Source organism: Orycteropus afer, unplaced genomic scaffold (assembly GCF_000298275.1).
Source record: "Orycteropus afer afer isolate SDZICR_OR568_19922 unplaced genomic scaffold, OryAfe1.0 scaffold00009, whole genome shotgun sequence".
Taxonomy (NCBI): domain Eukaryota; kingdom Metazoa; phylum Chordata; class Mammalia; order Tubulidentata; family Orycteropodidae; genus Orycteropus; species Orycteropus afer.
The window spans coordinates 17191314-17206936 of record NW_006921596.1 but is presented as its reverse complement, the minus strand read 5'-3'; the positions used below and the strand labels follow the sequence as shown (position 1 = coordinate 17206936).

The window sequence follows — 15623 nt, the reverse complement described above, 5'->3', positions numbered from 1 at the left end:
CCTTCTGGTTAGCAGTCAAGTGCCTTAGCCACTATGCTACCAGAGCTCTCATATATATATACAAAACTTTCTTTTAAACTCTCGCCTCATTATCAGCATTGTTGTTGCTGTTGTTTTTATGTGCCGTCAAGTCGAACCCAACTCATAGCGACCCCTCCTTGGGTTTCCGAAGCAGTATCACTACGGAAGTAGATTGTCCCATCTTCCTTCCGAGGAGTGGCTCGTGGGTTTGAACTGCCAGCCCTCTGGTTAGCAGTCAAGTGTCTTAGCCACTATGCTACCAGAGCTCCCATTATCAGCATTAATAATCTGTAATTCATGGGTTCAAGGTACTAGTTGTTATTGTTATTAGCACTATTGTTTCTATTGCTCATTAAAATAAAAGCATCCGTGAGAAGGACAAACCCTCCCTGCCTATTATCATGTCTCCTATATAGTCCAGGGTGGCCCTTCTGCATGCTGGGAAATTCCACCCTGCACTTTGCTAACTCTCCTGGATTCTAAACCCAACTCAGTCACTTAAGCCCGTGTGCCCTAGGTCAGAAAGGTCACCTCTCCCAGGCCCCAGTTTACTCTCCTTGTAAAAGGAGACCCCATTTCTTTTCTCTCTGCCTCACAGAGTGACTCTGGGAGCCAAGAAGGACAAGGCTATCAGGGCTGTTTGGAGTAAGAGGCCACTCAAGGGGCCCCTTGGAGTATTGTTCTGAGTCTCCTTACTCTCCTCACCCCGATCAGGCCAACACTGCTGCCTCCTGCCCTGGTCTCCTTCAGTCCTGGCTTGATGGGGGCGGGCTGGTTCCCATGCACTGGGCCTCTATTCCAGGCTGTATGGTCTCCTAGATCCCCCACCCAGAGGCCCCCAAGCTGAGGTTTACCATAGAGGTCTTGAATGCCCTTGATGTCATCATTAGACAGGCGGAAGTTCTTGGTGTAGGTGTAAATGGGGGCCATCAGAGCTCCTGGGTCCTCCGAGTGCTCCAGCCCCATCGCATGGCCAAACTCATGGGCTGCCACGAGGAACAGGCTGTACCCTGAGGGCCACAATGAAGGGGGTAGAAAGATGGGGAAAGATGAGAGAGGAATCCAGACCTAGCCCCAGATATGCAAGCCTTTGAGCGCATGGCCATGATGGGGCCGAGCCCTGGGAATGGCCGTATGCATTTCCCTCCTCCCGGGCATCGTGGGACTACTGATGACTATTGCTCTCACGCAGGGCCAGCCAAAGTCCCCTTGGCCCTTTCAGGGCAGGCTGCATGTGCACTACAAGGAAGAAGGACAAGTAGCACCTGTGACTCCCCTACTTAAAGTCCCATTTGTTAAAAACTGAGCTTCCTGCAATGACTTTCTGTTTGTGGTGATGAGAAATCTGGCATCAGTGAAGGGTAATGGTTCATGTAATTGATATCACTAAGCTGCACCCCTGAAAAATGTTGAATTTGCAAATGTGTTATATATATTTTTACAATAATAAAAAAAAAATGAGCTTCCTGGCTTTTTGTGTTTCTCTATCAAGACTAGGGACAAAAGCCACTCCTCAGAGTCCCAAAGAGGTAAGAGAGTGGCAATAAGCTGGCCCCTTGGGGCCAGCATTCCTAAAATGGTAAAGACTCTTCTCACTTACAGTGTTTGCCCAGGCTCAGCCCCAGGCAGCAGGCAAACTACTACGTCACCCCCATCACCAGCTCTAGAGCCTCAAGCTGTTCAAACAGATGGAGAATCCCACCTTAGGTGGAAGGCTAGAGCAGTACAGGTAAAGTCCAGGTATGCCCCAGTATGGCTCTCAATGGGGAATCAGAAAACTGGGCCAGCCTCTGTCAGTTAGCATTCTGCAAGTTCTGTCTTATTGCAAGAAAAAGAATAAAAGCAACACAGAGGGCAGGCCAATCTCATTCTGGGAGGACCTAGCCCAGCCCTCTCACCTGACCATGATGGGCCATTGGGGAGCTCTGAGCGAATGACCCTGAGCCCTGCAGACTAGAGAGGGCACAGTGCCCCAAGCTCCCTGCTCATGGCACAGGCTACACAGTATAGTCACAGGCTGTCTCCTGGTCACGACTTGGCAGAAGACAGTACTGCTGGGGCTGGGAGAAGGCTCTGGGGGCCCTGCAGTGGGACTCTTCACCACCGAGGTGGGCTTGGAGCAAGGCCAAGACTACCCCTTCTTCCCTCTCTCCTACCCAAGGTCCCTGCTATATGTTGGCGGAGTTGAGGATATTGCTCCTGGAAGGTGTCTCTTCCTTCAGCGTGGGAATGTCTCTTGAGAATCATTGCTCTGGGGCAGGGTAACCTGTGTCCAGAATTTAGACAGTTTGGCCTGGAAGGAAGGGTGGTAGAGGGAGGGAGCCTTACCCTTGGGTAAGAGCAGAATCTCTTTAAGAGGGCTGATTTGCACACAGTGCAGGGTCCTGAGAAGGTGAGTGGGAGCTTGTCTTGGGGGCAGTCTCTGCCCAGGTGCATGAAGCCGAAGCAGGGAACCTGTCTCCTCCTAGGATGGGCAGTGTGTGCAGCGTCCAGGGACACAAGGGGAGCAATGTCTCTGCCGGGAATGGGCAGGGCCTTACCCAAGGTGTAGCTCACCAGATGGGTGGATCTGGGGGAAGGGTGTCTGTGCTTAAGTGAGGCCTAAGTCAGGAAGGGTTCTCTACCCAGGAAGGGGGTGGGGGTGAGGTGTCTCTGCACCTTGGTCTGGGCAGAAGCCCCACTTGCGGTCATCGTCATAGCTGCCCGTGGTGGCACACCACATCTTCCCGTCGCTGCGGCCTGCACTGGTGCAGGTCTCATGTGTTTTGCCCAGGAAAGTGAAGGGGAAGATGCAGGGGGCACCTTCGGAGTTCCCGCCGACAGTTGACATGGCTGTGGAGATAGGGACACGGGTCAGGTGGCAGCAAGGGAGCAGTAACATGATACTGACATTAACAAGTCACACTTACACATTTCACCCGCCCCAGGAAAACTCCATGCAGAAGGATAGATGGTAGCCTGTTTCATGGATGGGGAAACTAAAGCTTGAAGGGATTTACAAACCAGGGTTGAGCAGAGACTGCTAGGAAGTGTCAGGGCTGGGATTCAAACCCAGGTAGCCAGACTCCAGAGTGATAATTAGCCTGGAGGCTGAGTGAAGAGCCGTGGAATCGAGGGACCCAGGCTGGCCTGACACCCAGGCATCTCCACTTTAGCCATGCTGGCTAATGATGCCTGGCACTGTTCAGATTCCGGTATCCATGCCGATCTAGCCAACCAGTGCTTAAATATCCTGATTAGCGCCTTGTGCAGGGGGAAGGAGGGTGAGGGGCAGTTGCAGGTTTCCTTTCAGAGGGCACAGTGTGGGGCACACTCACCAGTCTCGGGACAGAAGCCATACTTCTTGTCTCGGTCGTAGTCCTCGGTGGTGCCGCACCAGCGGTAGCCATCGGTGCGGCCCTCGGTGGTGCAGCTGTTGTAGGACGTGCCCTGGAAGCGGAATGGGAACTTGCAGGGCTGTCCGTCGGCATTGCCACCCATGGTGAACAAGGCTGGGGTGGAGAGAGAGGGAGGATGTGTGTGAGAGACAGAGAGAGAGGCCAACTCCAGGGGTCATCGGGGCACGTTCATGGGCACCTTCACAGAGTTGCTGGCCGCCAACCTGCTGGCTCACTCCAGCAATGCTGGAGTGTTGTTAAGATACTAAACATCCTTTATATTAATTAAAGGAGCTCTGGTGGTATAGTGTTTCAAGCATTCAGCTGCTTACCAAAAGGTCGGTGATTCAAACTCACCAGCTACTCCACAGGAAAAAGATGTGGCAGTCTGTTTCTATAAAGATTTACAGCCTTGGAAACCCTATGGGGGAACTCTACTCTGTCCTATAGGGCCGCTATGAGTCGGAATAGGCTCAATGATCGTGGGTTTGGGTAATACCAATTGATACATCCTTGAGTGATACAAATGGTTTGCACAAGGCTGACTGAATGCACCCAGCCGTGCCACACAGAAAGGCCTGGGCATCTGCATCCATAAAAATCACAGTCACCGAAAACCCTATGGAGTACAGTTCTACTCTGAAACACATGGGGTTGCTAGGAGTCAGAATCAACTCCTTGACAGCAACAGGTTTGGTTATATTAACAAACTCACTGCCATCGAATTGATTCCAACTCATAGCAAATTCTATTGGGTTTCCAAGGCTGTAAATCTTTACAGAAGCAGACTGCCTCATCTTTCCTCCAAGGAGCAGCTGGTATGTTTGAACCACTGACCCTTTGGCTAGCAGCCCAATGCCTTAACCACTCCACTACCAGAGCTCCTCTGGTTATATTCATACTGGTTGGTAAATAGCTGCTCCTCTGAGCTCCCAGGGAACACTCCTATCTCAGGGGCCAATCCTTTCCCTAAGACCTTCTGGACCTCCAGCACTGAAATGGTTAACACATGGCCCACAGCAGGCGGCCTCCAGGACCCTGCTTCAGCCCCAAGGTCACTATCTACTCTGCCTGGTGGATGCCCGTATTGTATGGATCGCTAAATACATCATCCATGGTTAGCAGGACTGGAAGGGTCTTCCATTGATAGATAGGGAAACCAAGGTTTTGCAGAAGCTCCCCTGACTGCTCACGGCCACCTAAGTAGAACTGGATAAGGCTTATAACTGAAACTATCAAAACAGAAAACAAAAACCCAAACTTGTCATCATTTCCAACTCATGGTGACCTCGTATGTCACAAAGCAGAACTGCTCAGAAGGGTTTTCTTTCCTGTTAGAATCTATCTGAAAGCAGATCTCCCGGCTTTTGTTCTGCGTTGCCACCAGGGAGGTTTAAACTGCCAACCTTTCAATTAGTAGTCGGGTGCAAACCATGTATGTCACCCAGGGACCTTAACTGAAACAGCAAGACACACCGATTTCAATCCCTCTCTCTCACTCACTGTCTTTTAAACACACACAACACACATACACACAGCAAAATGTTCATCTCCTTCCAACTCCAAGCCCTTTTCCAGATGACCCTGCTGTGGTCCCTGCAGGAGGGAGAGAAAGACACGAGGACAGGGAAGTGAGGGAGGGGTCTCTGGGAACCTTCAATACACACTCCAGCCTCCCGCTCTGACTTCCCCAAGGCAGCAGCCCTGATTGGAGAGCAACGAGGAGAGGGCTGGATGCAGACTCTGGACTTGTCTGTCTTGGGTCCTCCCTGCCCCCACCCCTGTACTACCCTAAAAGATGGTGTGTTTCTGGAATCTCCAATGAGCAAAACCACAAGTGCGTAACAAGGACCATCTGTGCACAGCAGCGCCAGAGGTGACCTCACCAGCCCCCAGCAACTCCACTTCGGCCAGAATGGAGTCTAGTCCCTAACCCTCACCTCAGGACTCACGGCCCCTACCCTCACTGCCCCTGTTTCTATGCTCTCCCGCCACCCTGTTGACAATGGTACGAAGGGAAGAGACAAAATGGGGGCCAGATGCCTTGGTGGCCTTGGAATGGGGAAAGGCAAGGTGTTAACATTGACTGAGTCCAGCCCCTGCCTCCAGCCTCCCAGCAGCTGTGTTCTGACCACTGAGGAAACCCGTCTGCTCATCCCAACATGGATGGCAAGAAGCAGACACTGACTCAGCAGTCAGGAGGGGCTGAGTAACAAGAAGCCCCAAACACGTGCATGTCGTGTGCATTAGCGTCTGGCTGAAGACCAAGACAGTGCTAGCTGATGTTCAGTGCAGGGACAAACCCTTCCTAACTTACGAATTACAGCTGTTTCCACTCTGTTATCAAGGCAGACTGTTTCAATCTGAAGGGCTGACTCATGGAAGGGTTAACTCTACCTAGATCCCTTCTGGGAAATGCAAGATAGGGAAAATATTTTTCTTTAAAAAAATCCTGACTTGCTAAAGGCCAGGATCTGAAGCTCTTGCCTCAGACAAGGCTTGTTGTTGTTGTTGTTAGTCGCTGTCGAGTCAACTCTGACTCATGGTGACCCCTGTGTACACAGAACTTCTCCACAGGGCTTTCAAGGCTGTGACCTTTCAGAAGCACATGGTTAGGGCTTTCTTCCAAAGCCTCACTGGGTAGGTTTGAACCACGAACCTTTCAGTTAGCAGTCCAGAGCTTAACCATCTCCACCCGCAGGGACTCCATAATACAAGGCTTACCTTTGGTAATAAACGTGTAAAGAGTAACACAATTAATTAGCTGTTTGTTTCTTTCCTTCTATGACAATGGTTGGTGTTTAGTGTTCAGTTAGGATGGGGTCACAGATTGACACGTATATAAAAGTATACCCAACAAGAAGATGACATATGTTATGGACTGCATTGTGCCCTCCAAAAACACATGTTGAAATTTCAACTCCTATACCTGGGAATGTGACCCTGTTTGGAAATAAGGGCTTTCTTATGTTGTTAATGGAGAGCTCTGGTAACACAGTGCCTAAGGCACTTGACTGCTAACCAGAAGGCTGGCGGTTCAAACCCACCAGCCACTCCTCGGAAGGAAGGTTGGGCAATCCTACTTCCATAGTGATACTGTCTGTCTTGGAAACCCAAGGAGAGGTCACTATGAGTCGGGTCCGACTCGACGGCACATAACAACAATAACAACATATGTTGTTAATGAGGTTACACTGGGAGTAGGGTGGGTCATAAACCTATCCCTTCTGGGTGGTGTCTTTTAAAAAGAGTGAAATAGACATGGACATACACATACGGTGAAGACAGACACCCTGTGAGGACCCATCTACAGGCAAAGGAGTATCAAAGACTGCCTGCCAGCAGACATCAGAAAGGAAGCAGGAGTTCCTGGAAGGAGTCAATATAGCTAAGACCCTGATTTGAAAGTTTAGCCGCCAGAACGGTGAGAAAATAAATTTATGTTCTTTAAAGTAACCCACTTATGGTATTTTTTGTTATAGCATCACTAGCTAAGTAATACGGCATACATACTACATTAAGTGTCTTTACAGGGTAGGGAAGAAAGAAGTACTTAGGAAAACTTCAAGATTTTCTCCCATTTTCTCCAAATTTTCTAGGCTTTCTACCTCTAAAATCATCAAATATGGTGACTTGATGAGTATGAAGTTATATACACTGTCTTTTTATGATTTATGATTTAAGATTAGGAAATGTATTAAGGATATTTTTAAAAAAGGATTTATGTATATGTCAACATCCTCATGCCTTTTAAAAATTTTCCTCTCACATGGCCCTAAAAGATCTGAAAACTTTATGTCTTGGGCACTGACACACACACACCCACACACACACATTAGTGAGTCAAGCCTACTGCTTTTACCAAGACACAGAGATGTAGACACAAGCTAGACAGACTGGAGGAACAGAAAGAGACCAAGAGAAGCAGATGCCATAGCTCCTATGCCTAGACACGCACGCATGCCTATGGACATGCGCACGCATGCGCATGGACATGTACACACATGCACGTGGATGTGTACATGCATGCACGTGGTCATGCACACACATGCACATGCACACACATGCACATGAACATGTACAACAAGTACACACACATTAGCAGTCAGTATCAGAACCAGGGAAGTGGCTGAAATCCCCCAGATCAGGGTCCCCAACTCAGTTTGGGCACCAGGTTTGGTCTCTGAGTCCATCCCAATCCCACCACCAGACTTTTGATCCATCCCCAAGCTTCTCTTCGCCCTTGAACCCCATATGCTAGCCAGCATTCATAAAGTGTGGTTCTTGAGAGCAGCAGTGAACATTTTAATAGTTCTTGGAGTCTTGATGGCACAGTGGTTGCTAACTCCTCAATTGCTAACCAAAAGGTCAGTGGTTTGAACTCACTAACCAATCCATGGGAGAAAGATGAGGCAGCCTGCTTCCATGAAGACTTACAGCCTTGGAAACGCTATGGGGCAGTTTTACTCTGTCCTATAAGGTCACCATGAGTCAGAACTGAGTAGACAGCAATGGATTTGGGTTTCGTTACATTCACTCTAATGTATGTTACAAAAAATGTAGTATATCAAACCTGTGGTTGCAAAAATATTATTGCTAATGGTGATGCCTAAAAAAAGTGGACTCACTGAATGAAAGTATGAAGCAAATGCTTGCACAGGAGAGAGTCACACAGAAATGGCTCTAATCAGAAGGATGGTAACTGAATGAGGGAAGATGGGGAACACTGGGTAGACTGGCAGTGCCAGGCCTGAAGAGTATGGAGGGCTGCGGAGATCTGGGGAGCTGAGGCCTGACGTGGGCATCCCAGAATGCTTACCTTCATGGGGACAGAAGCCGTACTTGCCATCCTTGTCAAAGTTGTAGGTGGTGGAACACCAGAGGAAGCCATCACTACGGCCCGTATCCGTGCAGCTGGTATACTCCTTGCCTCCAAACAGGAAGGGGAACTTGCAGTACTCCCCATCAGCGTTCCCATACTTCACACGGACCACTGAGGGGCAACATAGTGGGTGAGCAGCACAGAACCTGGGGGGTGCCCCTCTCTGGGCCCTTCTTCAGAGACCAGGATTCTGACTTCCCCAGAGCAGGTGGGGATGTTCAGGGTTGCCAGGGAAGCCATGATCCTTGTTGCTAAGTGACAAGGAGGCATGCAAGGGACTAGAGAGGAAGTGTGGCATGCAGATAGTCATTTCCTACCTTGTCCTTCTCCCAGGGTCCACAGCTCATCATCATCAAAATGAGAGTCTCCCCCAACTCCGGAGCCTGGGGCAAAGGCATGCGCCAGGAGTCCGTCCTTGCCATCAAAGGGATACCCATCGCCATGCTCTGCAACACACATGTGATCTCAGCTTCTAGATGTCCCATCTGGTCTCCAAGACCCATCCACACTCCAAACCATGGTTGGAGCTCTTTAGCCTGCCTAGCATCTGTCCCCTCTCCCTATCTCCTTGGGGTTACCCAGCATTGGGAACACAAGGAGGGAGTAGAGATTTGACAACTTGACTGCTACCGTCTTATGGTCTACAACACTCTCCTAAGTTTACATGGCCCCCATTATCTATAGCACCTACCTTCACTGTCTACACTATCACCAATATCTACTTTACCTACTCACATACTTACACTGCTAGGCCAGTGTCCTTACCACTCACACTCATGTCTACACTGTCTGCAGTGTTCATGCTATCTACCTTTATGTCTACACTGCCTTCTGACCATATCACCTACCTTCATGTCATACTACCACCAATTTCACAACAACAACCCTCATCCTAATTTGGCACCAAGCTCCATACCACACCCACATGTCTGCAATGTTCCCTGCACCAATGCACATACGCACCCTCCGCTCTGTTCTGCTCAGTGTCTATACCACTTACCTTCATGTCTACATGTGCTCCTACCACCAACCCATATATCAACCTTTACTCCAGGCTCTCTTCTACTTACTCTCATGCCTATATTGCCCACCCTCATGGACCTAGTTCCTTGGTGTCTGCCAGTGTTATCCAATAAGACTTTCTACAATGACAGACATGTTCTTTGTGCTGTCCAATTCAATAGCCACTAGCCTCATGAAATATGGCTAATGTGACTGAGGACTTAAATTTTAAATTTTATTTCATTTTCATTAGTTTAAATTTAAACTCAGACATAGGTGCCGAGTGGCTCCCATGTTGGACTTCAGTATGCACTGTCTGCAGGGCATACCTTCATGTCTGCATTGTCTGCCCTCACAAATACGTGGCTCTCCAGTGTCTGCCCTGTTTCTATGTCTACACTCACAATCTCTGTGCTACCCCCTCTATACTGCCTTTGGTATCTACACCTTTCACTCCCTTTCTAAGTGTCCTCAGTATCCCCAGGCCTCTAATGTCCATCTTGCCCTCCTGTGTCTACACAGGAGGTAGAATAGGGAGACTAAGAATAGGGAGAGAGGCCTAGCAGTCTGCTTTCCCCTGCTGGCCTCTCTTCCTCCTACCCCAACGGCCAAAGTTGATCATGATGTCCGCCTCTCCATCATGGATGCGAGAAAACTGCAATGGGGTCACGTCACTCCAGACTTGGAAGGCTCGAGCAAAGGCATCGTCCACCGTCTCAGGGTCCAGGTCAGGAGTGTAGCCAATGATCCTGAGGGGCAAAAATGTGTGAGTAGGGAGGCATGTGTGTGAGAGTGCAAGAGTGTGCATATGAGCACATGGGTGTGAGTGCTTTTGGTTTGGGTGTATGTCTGTGTGCAAATGTGTGCATGAGTGCATATGTGCCTGTGTGTGCATATGTGCATGAATAAGAGTGTGCACAAGTATGTGTGTGGAGCATGCATGAGCATTTGTATGTGAGTGTGTATGCAAGTAGAGTGTGTCCAAGTCAAGCCGAGTTCACTTCCAGAATAGCCCTCCCAGAATGCCTTGAGTTACCAGGAGCCCCACACCAGCCAGGCTTCTTAGGAGTCTCAACCCTTGCTTCTGCCTGCCTGGGGGAGGGGCCTCACATAGTGCATTATGGGACACAGGGAAGAAAATTCATCCTTGGGATCCTACACCAGCCACGCAGAGAAGAGCTCTCAGGCTGGAAGAATCCCCAAAACTCAATAAGCAACCAATTATTGCATGTCCTCTGCTTCCCCTACAGACCCCACCTAATAATAATGACTAGTGGTTATGTTTGTGTGTCAACTTGGCTGGGCCTGGTTGAGTACCTGGGCTACTGGTAGTTATTCCCCATGATGAGACTGGCAATCAACTCCATGGTGGGATCTACCACAAGCAGCTGAGTAGCTGCCTTTGGGATGTGGTCCGCTTCCTGTATATAAAGAAAAGCCTTGGGAATCGTCTTTAGCCTATGGCATGCTTGGATCCTGCATGTAGCCATGTTGTTGTTTAGCAGCCTGCCATGCTCTGCTGACCTTGGGATTTGCCACGGACTTAAATTAATGGCCTGCCATGTGGTTTGGTAACATTGGGACTGTGCCTTTTTACTTGTCAACCTTGAATTTGTCAGCCTCAGTACCCAGCAGCTATCTGAGTGAAGAAATGCCTCTAGCTCCAGTGGGCCAGGAGCAGGAGGCAGAGCTGGACCCCAAGGCTGAGGGGCCTTCACCCAGAGGCACTTTGAACTCAGACTTAAAGCCTCCAAACTGTAAGAATAAACTCCTGTTTGTTAAAGCATCCCATTTGTGATATATATTCTTGTCAGAGCAGCACTAGGTAACCAGAACAATGACTAACATTTATTACACTCTTGTATATGCCAGGCACTCTGAAAAGCCCTTTACATATGTGGAAGGAAGATTGGGCAATCTACTTCTGTAGTGATACTGCCTAGGAAACCCAAGGAGGGGTCGATAATGAGTCAGGTCTGACTCAAGAGCATATAACAATAACAACAATGCAGGATGATCACCTCCCATGCGGAAGACCTGGGTTCAATTCCTGGTCAACGCACCTCACACAGCCACCACCCATCTGTAGTAGAGGCCTGCCATGATGCTAAACAGAACTAAGAATAGGGAGAAAAGCCTAGCAGTCTACTGCCGAAATGAGTCACTGAAAACCCCGTGGATCACAACAATCTGATCTGCAACCAATCATGGGACGGCACAGGACTGGGTGGTATTCCATTCCATTCTGCATGGGGTCACCAGGCGTGAGTCACTATTTTGTAGACTGGAAAGCCAAGGCTCGGAGAATTGAAAAGTCGGTCACCCAATGCCCCATAACTGGTAAGAGTGGGACTCACGGCCAAGTCTGTCTGATTGCAGTTCCTCACAACTCTGTATGTAGACTCAGTAAGATGCTGAGCTTTTACACAAGATACCTCGTGGGTCCCCAGCGTAGAGAGAAGGCAAGGCCCAAGGACACTTCACGTCCCTCAGCCCACTGGCCCCAGGCATGATATGATGCCCTGCCTCCCCCAGCCTTGCCCTGGTACCTGTATGTGATCTGGTTTTTGTCCCACTTGGGCTTGCGGGGGAAGAAGTTATAGTTGGCCACGTCAGGGTTGCCACAGCGTGGTTTCCGCATGGTCTCAATGGTGTTCTGGTCAAGCTCCCCTGTCTGGGGCAGTCCAAAGAACTTCTGCATTTTCTTCAGTCTGTCCTTCAGCACAAACAGGTTGCACCTCTCCTTGGGGCAGCCGTAGAAGGTGTTCAGGTATTGCTGGAAGAAACGAGCACCCCAGAGGTGAGCAGCCACATTAGGGTGGCATAGCATTGACCATGGCAGGCTGCAGCCACCAGCCTCCAGCCCAGACAGGACATAGTCAGGGGCCTAAGAGCTAGAAAGCCTGGGTTCCAAAGCCAACTCTGTTATGTTAGCTGAGTAACGAAACAACTATAGACCCAATGGCTACCATATGCTGGGTGCTTCCTATGTATGACCAGGCATGGAGGTTAGCATGTGTCAACTCATTTAATGCTCTCAACAGTTCTATGATGTAAATATAATTACCACCCCATCATATGAAGGAAGAAACTAAAGCCCGGAGATGTTAAGAAACATACCTAAGATAACACAGCTCACAAATACCTGAGCTGAAATTGGGTCCAAGCAATCTGCTTCCAGAGCCCTTGCTCAGAGCAGTGATTCTCAACCATCCTATTTTACCTCCATCATCTTATTTAATCTGAATTATGTTCCTCCTCTTTCTTACAAGAGGACTCAAGGGCTGTGTGCATGGGTCCTGGCATGGGTCTAGATTCAAATTCAATATCTGCCATTTTTCCAAAAAAGAAAACGGGCCTGGCCTTCAGGGGCTGTGCTGCTGATTCTGCCCAACCTGAGGCCAAAACCAGACAAGCCCTGGCAGAGGTTCAGAGACCAACCAACTCATTTATTTCTTCCAAAAATATTTTTGCTATATGCCAAGCCCTGTGCTAGTGCTGGGGATAAACTGAACAAGAAGACAGGCAACGTTGCTGGTCTCTTGGATCCAAATCCTATGCAGGAGGGATAGTATGGGTCACAAATAAGTGTAAAATTAAATATGTGGTAAGTGCTGCACTGAAATGGTGAAAGGGCCAGGGGACTTTAAGGCCCCAACCTTGTTTGGGGGCTGGTTAGGGAAGACTCCTTGGAAGACTTAAAGGGCAACATCTGAAGGATGGCATTTATGATAACAAGGTGAGGGGGAGGGAGGTAAAAATAATGGCTAAGGCTCATTGAGGAGCTCCGGTGGTGTAGTGACTAAGGCATTTGACTGCTAACCAGAAGGCTGGTGGTTCAAACCCACCAGCCACTCCTGGGAAGGAAGATTGGACGATCTACCTCTGTAGGGACACCACCTCAGAAACCCAAGGAGGGGTCACTATGAGTTGGAACCGACTCAAAGGCAGTGAGTTTGGTTTGGTTTTTGGAAGGTTCATGCACGTGCAAGTTGCCTTTCTAAGCACCTAAGATTACCTTTCCTCTAACCCGAGGAATTGTTATCCAGTTTTGCAGATGAAGAAACTAGACTTTGTAAAGTTAAATCACTTGTCCAAGATCACTAGGCTGGCTGGCTGATTGGTGCATTCCCAGATTTGAAGTTATACAGTCTAAGAGTCCATGTTCTTAGGCAACCCACTGTGCTCCTCTGGGTAGCATGGACTTCCACATACTGTAGAGGGTTGAGGGACCCAGGCAAATTGGTCATTGTTTCAAAATTCCACTCTCTTCCCCAACCAACAGGCACATTATTCCTAGGGCTGGCTCTAGGCCCTTGATAAGGGCCCTGGGTGGCATGAATGGTTTGTACTTGTATACTATCCTAAAGGTTGGCTGTTCAAACCTACCCAGCAGTGCAGTGGAAGAAAGCCCTGGTGGTCAGCTTCTGTAAAGATTAGAGCCAAGAAAACCCTGCAAAGCAGTTCTATTCTGTAACACATGGGGTCACTATGAGTCAAAATATACTGGAACACAATACATTGTTTAAGAATGTGGGGAGGTCTTTACCCATCTATTCATAGGTAACAGAGGTTTAGTGCCAGAAAAGGGTAGGGGTGTCACATCCAGAGGAGTTCCCTGGGGGCGGGAGGGCATGAGCATTCTGTCCTGGGCCGGATGGGGACCAGGCTGGAAGAAGGGGAGAGGATCTAAGGGTAGTTGAGGCATTAAAAGGCAGACATCCTACGGTCTGGAAGGAACACCTTGAGGGGCCCCCAGTGGGAGCCCCTATGATGGATAGCCGGCAATGCCCTTCAACTGGCCCCCGCCCCCAGCTGGGCTTAAGCAACAATGCAGCCAGGGCGCAGGGCGAGCCAGGCGCGCGCGCTCGCAAAACAACATCTGAGCCGCAGCTCGGAGGCCCGCCAGGAGGGAGGGCTCGCTGGCCGCTCTCCGACCCTAGCCGAGCTTAGTCCGCCCCCGCCCCACGCGCCAGGGCCCTCCTGCGCCTGCCCCTCCCGCCATCAGTTCGCTCCTTCTGCCCTCTGACCCTTCGGAGAAGTCCCGAGAAGTTCGAGGAAACTTTCCGAGGCTCAGAGGCCGAACCCTTGACCCTGCTGGCCAGCTCGCTTACCGAGCCAGGCAAAAGAGATGCGCTCCCCGTTTCCCGCTTCCCTCCGACCGCATTGATCTGACAAACGGTGCCCTGGAGCTGTTTGTTGTTCAAGGCCCCTCTCCAGATGTGCTCCAAAGGTCCCCAGCCTTCCGCAAGCTCCGCTTGGCCGAGGGCGCCTAATTTCAGGTTTGCCAAAGTTTCCCTTTCTCAAAGTGCCGCAGGGAGTTAAAAATCTCCTCCCCGTTTGTAAAAGAGACCCCTTTAGCTGTTTGCCAAAGGCCTGCCAAGATGCTTAGCCAAGTCCCCAGATGTGTCCAAATGTTGTTTACCAATCCCGCCCCCTTTGTCAAGTGCCCCAGATGCTTGACAATGTCCCCGTTATTTGCAAAAGGGGCCCTTCCCAGCAGCTTGCCAAAGCACCGCTCCCCGCTTCTTTCGGCCCACCCCCTGGCCCCCGGCGATGTTGTTAACGTTGTCATTGTTTACCAAAGGCCTCCTCCACTAACTAAAGTCCCCCTCTCCCGGTTGCAAAAGAGATTCCAGGATCAGTTCGCCAAAGACAACCTCCCCCCAGCTCTTGACCAAAGCCCCTCCTCTCGCTCTATGCCCACCCTGCCCGCCCCTCACCCTCTGTCTCCAAAGTCTGTCTAAACTTGGCTCGTTGAGGCCATCACTGCAACTCACCACAGCCAATTCTTTGTCCGTTTTGGGGGCGACGTCGCCAGGGAACTTGATGATGGGCGCCGGCGGTGCGGCAGCGCGCCCCAACAGGCAGCCTAGGACGCAAAGCACCCGCAAGACACCGGCGAGCGTTCCCCGGGCCCCTAGCGCCTCCATCCTTGCGCTCCCGAGCCCCGCGCGTCGCCCGGGGGTCGCTGGCTCGGTGCGTGTGGCCGCGTCGCCGCCTGGCTGGCGCCTGCTCCGCGGCGCAGCGCTGCGCTCCGAGGGCGCGCTCTGCTGGGTCGGCTTCGCTCGACCCGGCTCAGCAGCGCATGGTCCGGCGCCCGCGCCACCGCCTGTTCCCGCTGGTCTTGCCAATCCTTTTGTATGTTTAAAGCCCCAGATGCGCAGCCTCCAGCCACCGCCGGAGGAAGTCTGGATGCAGCGGAAACAACGGAGGGGGGCCGCCAGATGTGGCCGGCTGGGCTGGGACGGCGCTGGCAGCGCAGGGCGAGGGCGGGGGGGTGCGCTCGGGTCCGCCCCTTCCCGCCTCCCCCCACCGCACTCCCCCTCCCCCTCCAGTTT

General features: G+C 50.6%; 1 protein-coding gene across 1 annotated transcript in view; it reads right to left on the bottom strand.

Annotated features, from left to right (window-relative positions):
* Positions 1-15215, bottom strand: part of MMP2 (matrix metallopeptidase 2) — a 35246-nt gene extending 20031 nt beyond the window's left edge. Inside the window, exons 1-8 of the mRNA XM_007947139.2 lie at positions 15063-15215; positions 11832-12058; positions 9883-10031; positions 8598-8726; positions 8218-8391; positions 3339-3512; positions 2680-2853; positions 876-1031 (exon numbers count right to left, since the gene is read on the bottom strand). Coding sequence (XP_007945330.1) covers positions 876-1031; positions 2680-2853; positions 3339-3512; positions 8218-8391; positions 8598-8726; positions 9883-10031; positions 11832-12058; positions 15063-15215 — 1336 coding nt within the window. The remainder of the gene's footprint in view (positions 1-875; positions 1032-2679; positions 2854-3338; positions 3513-8217; positions 8392-8597; positions 8727-9882; positions 10032-11831; positions 12059-15062) is intronic.
* Between the last annotated feature and the right edge of the window lie 408 nt (positions 15216-15623).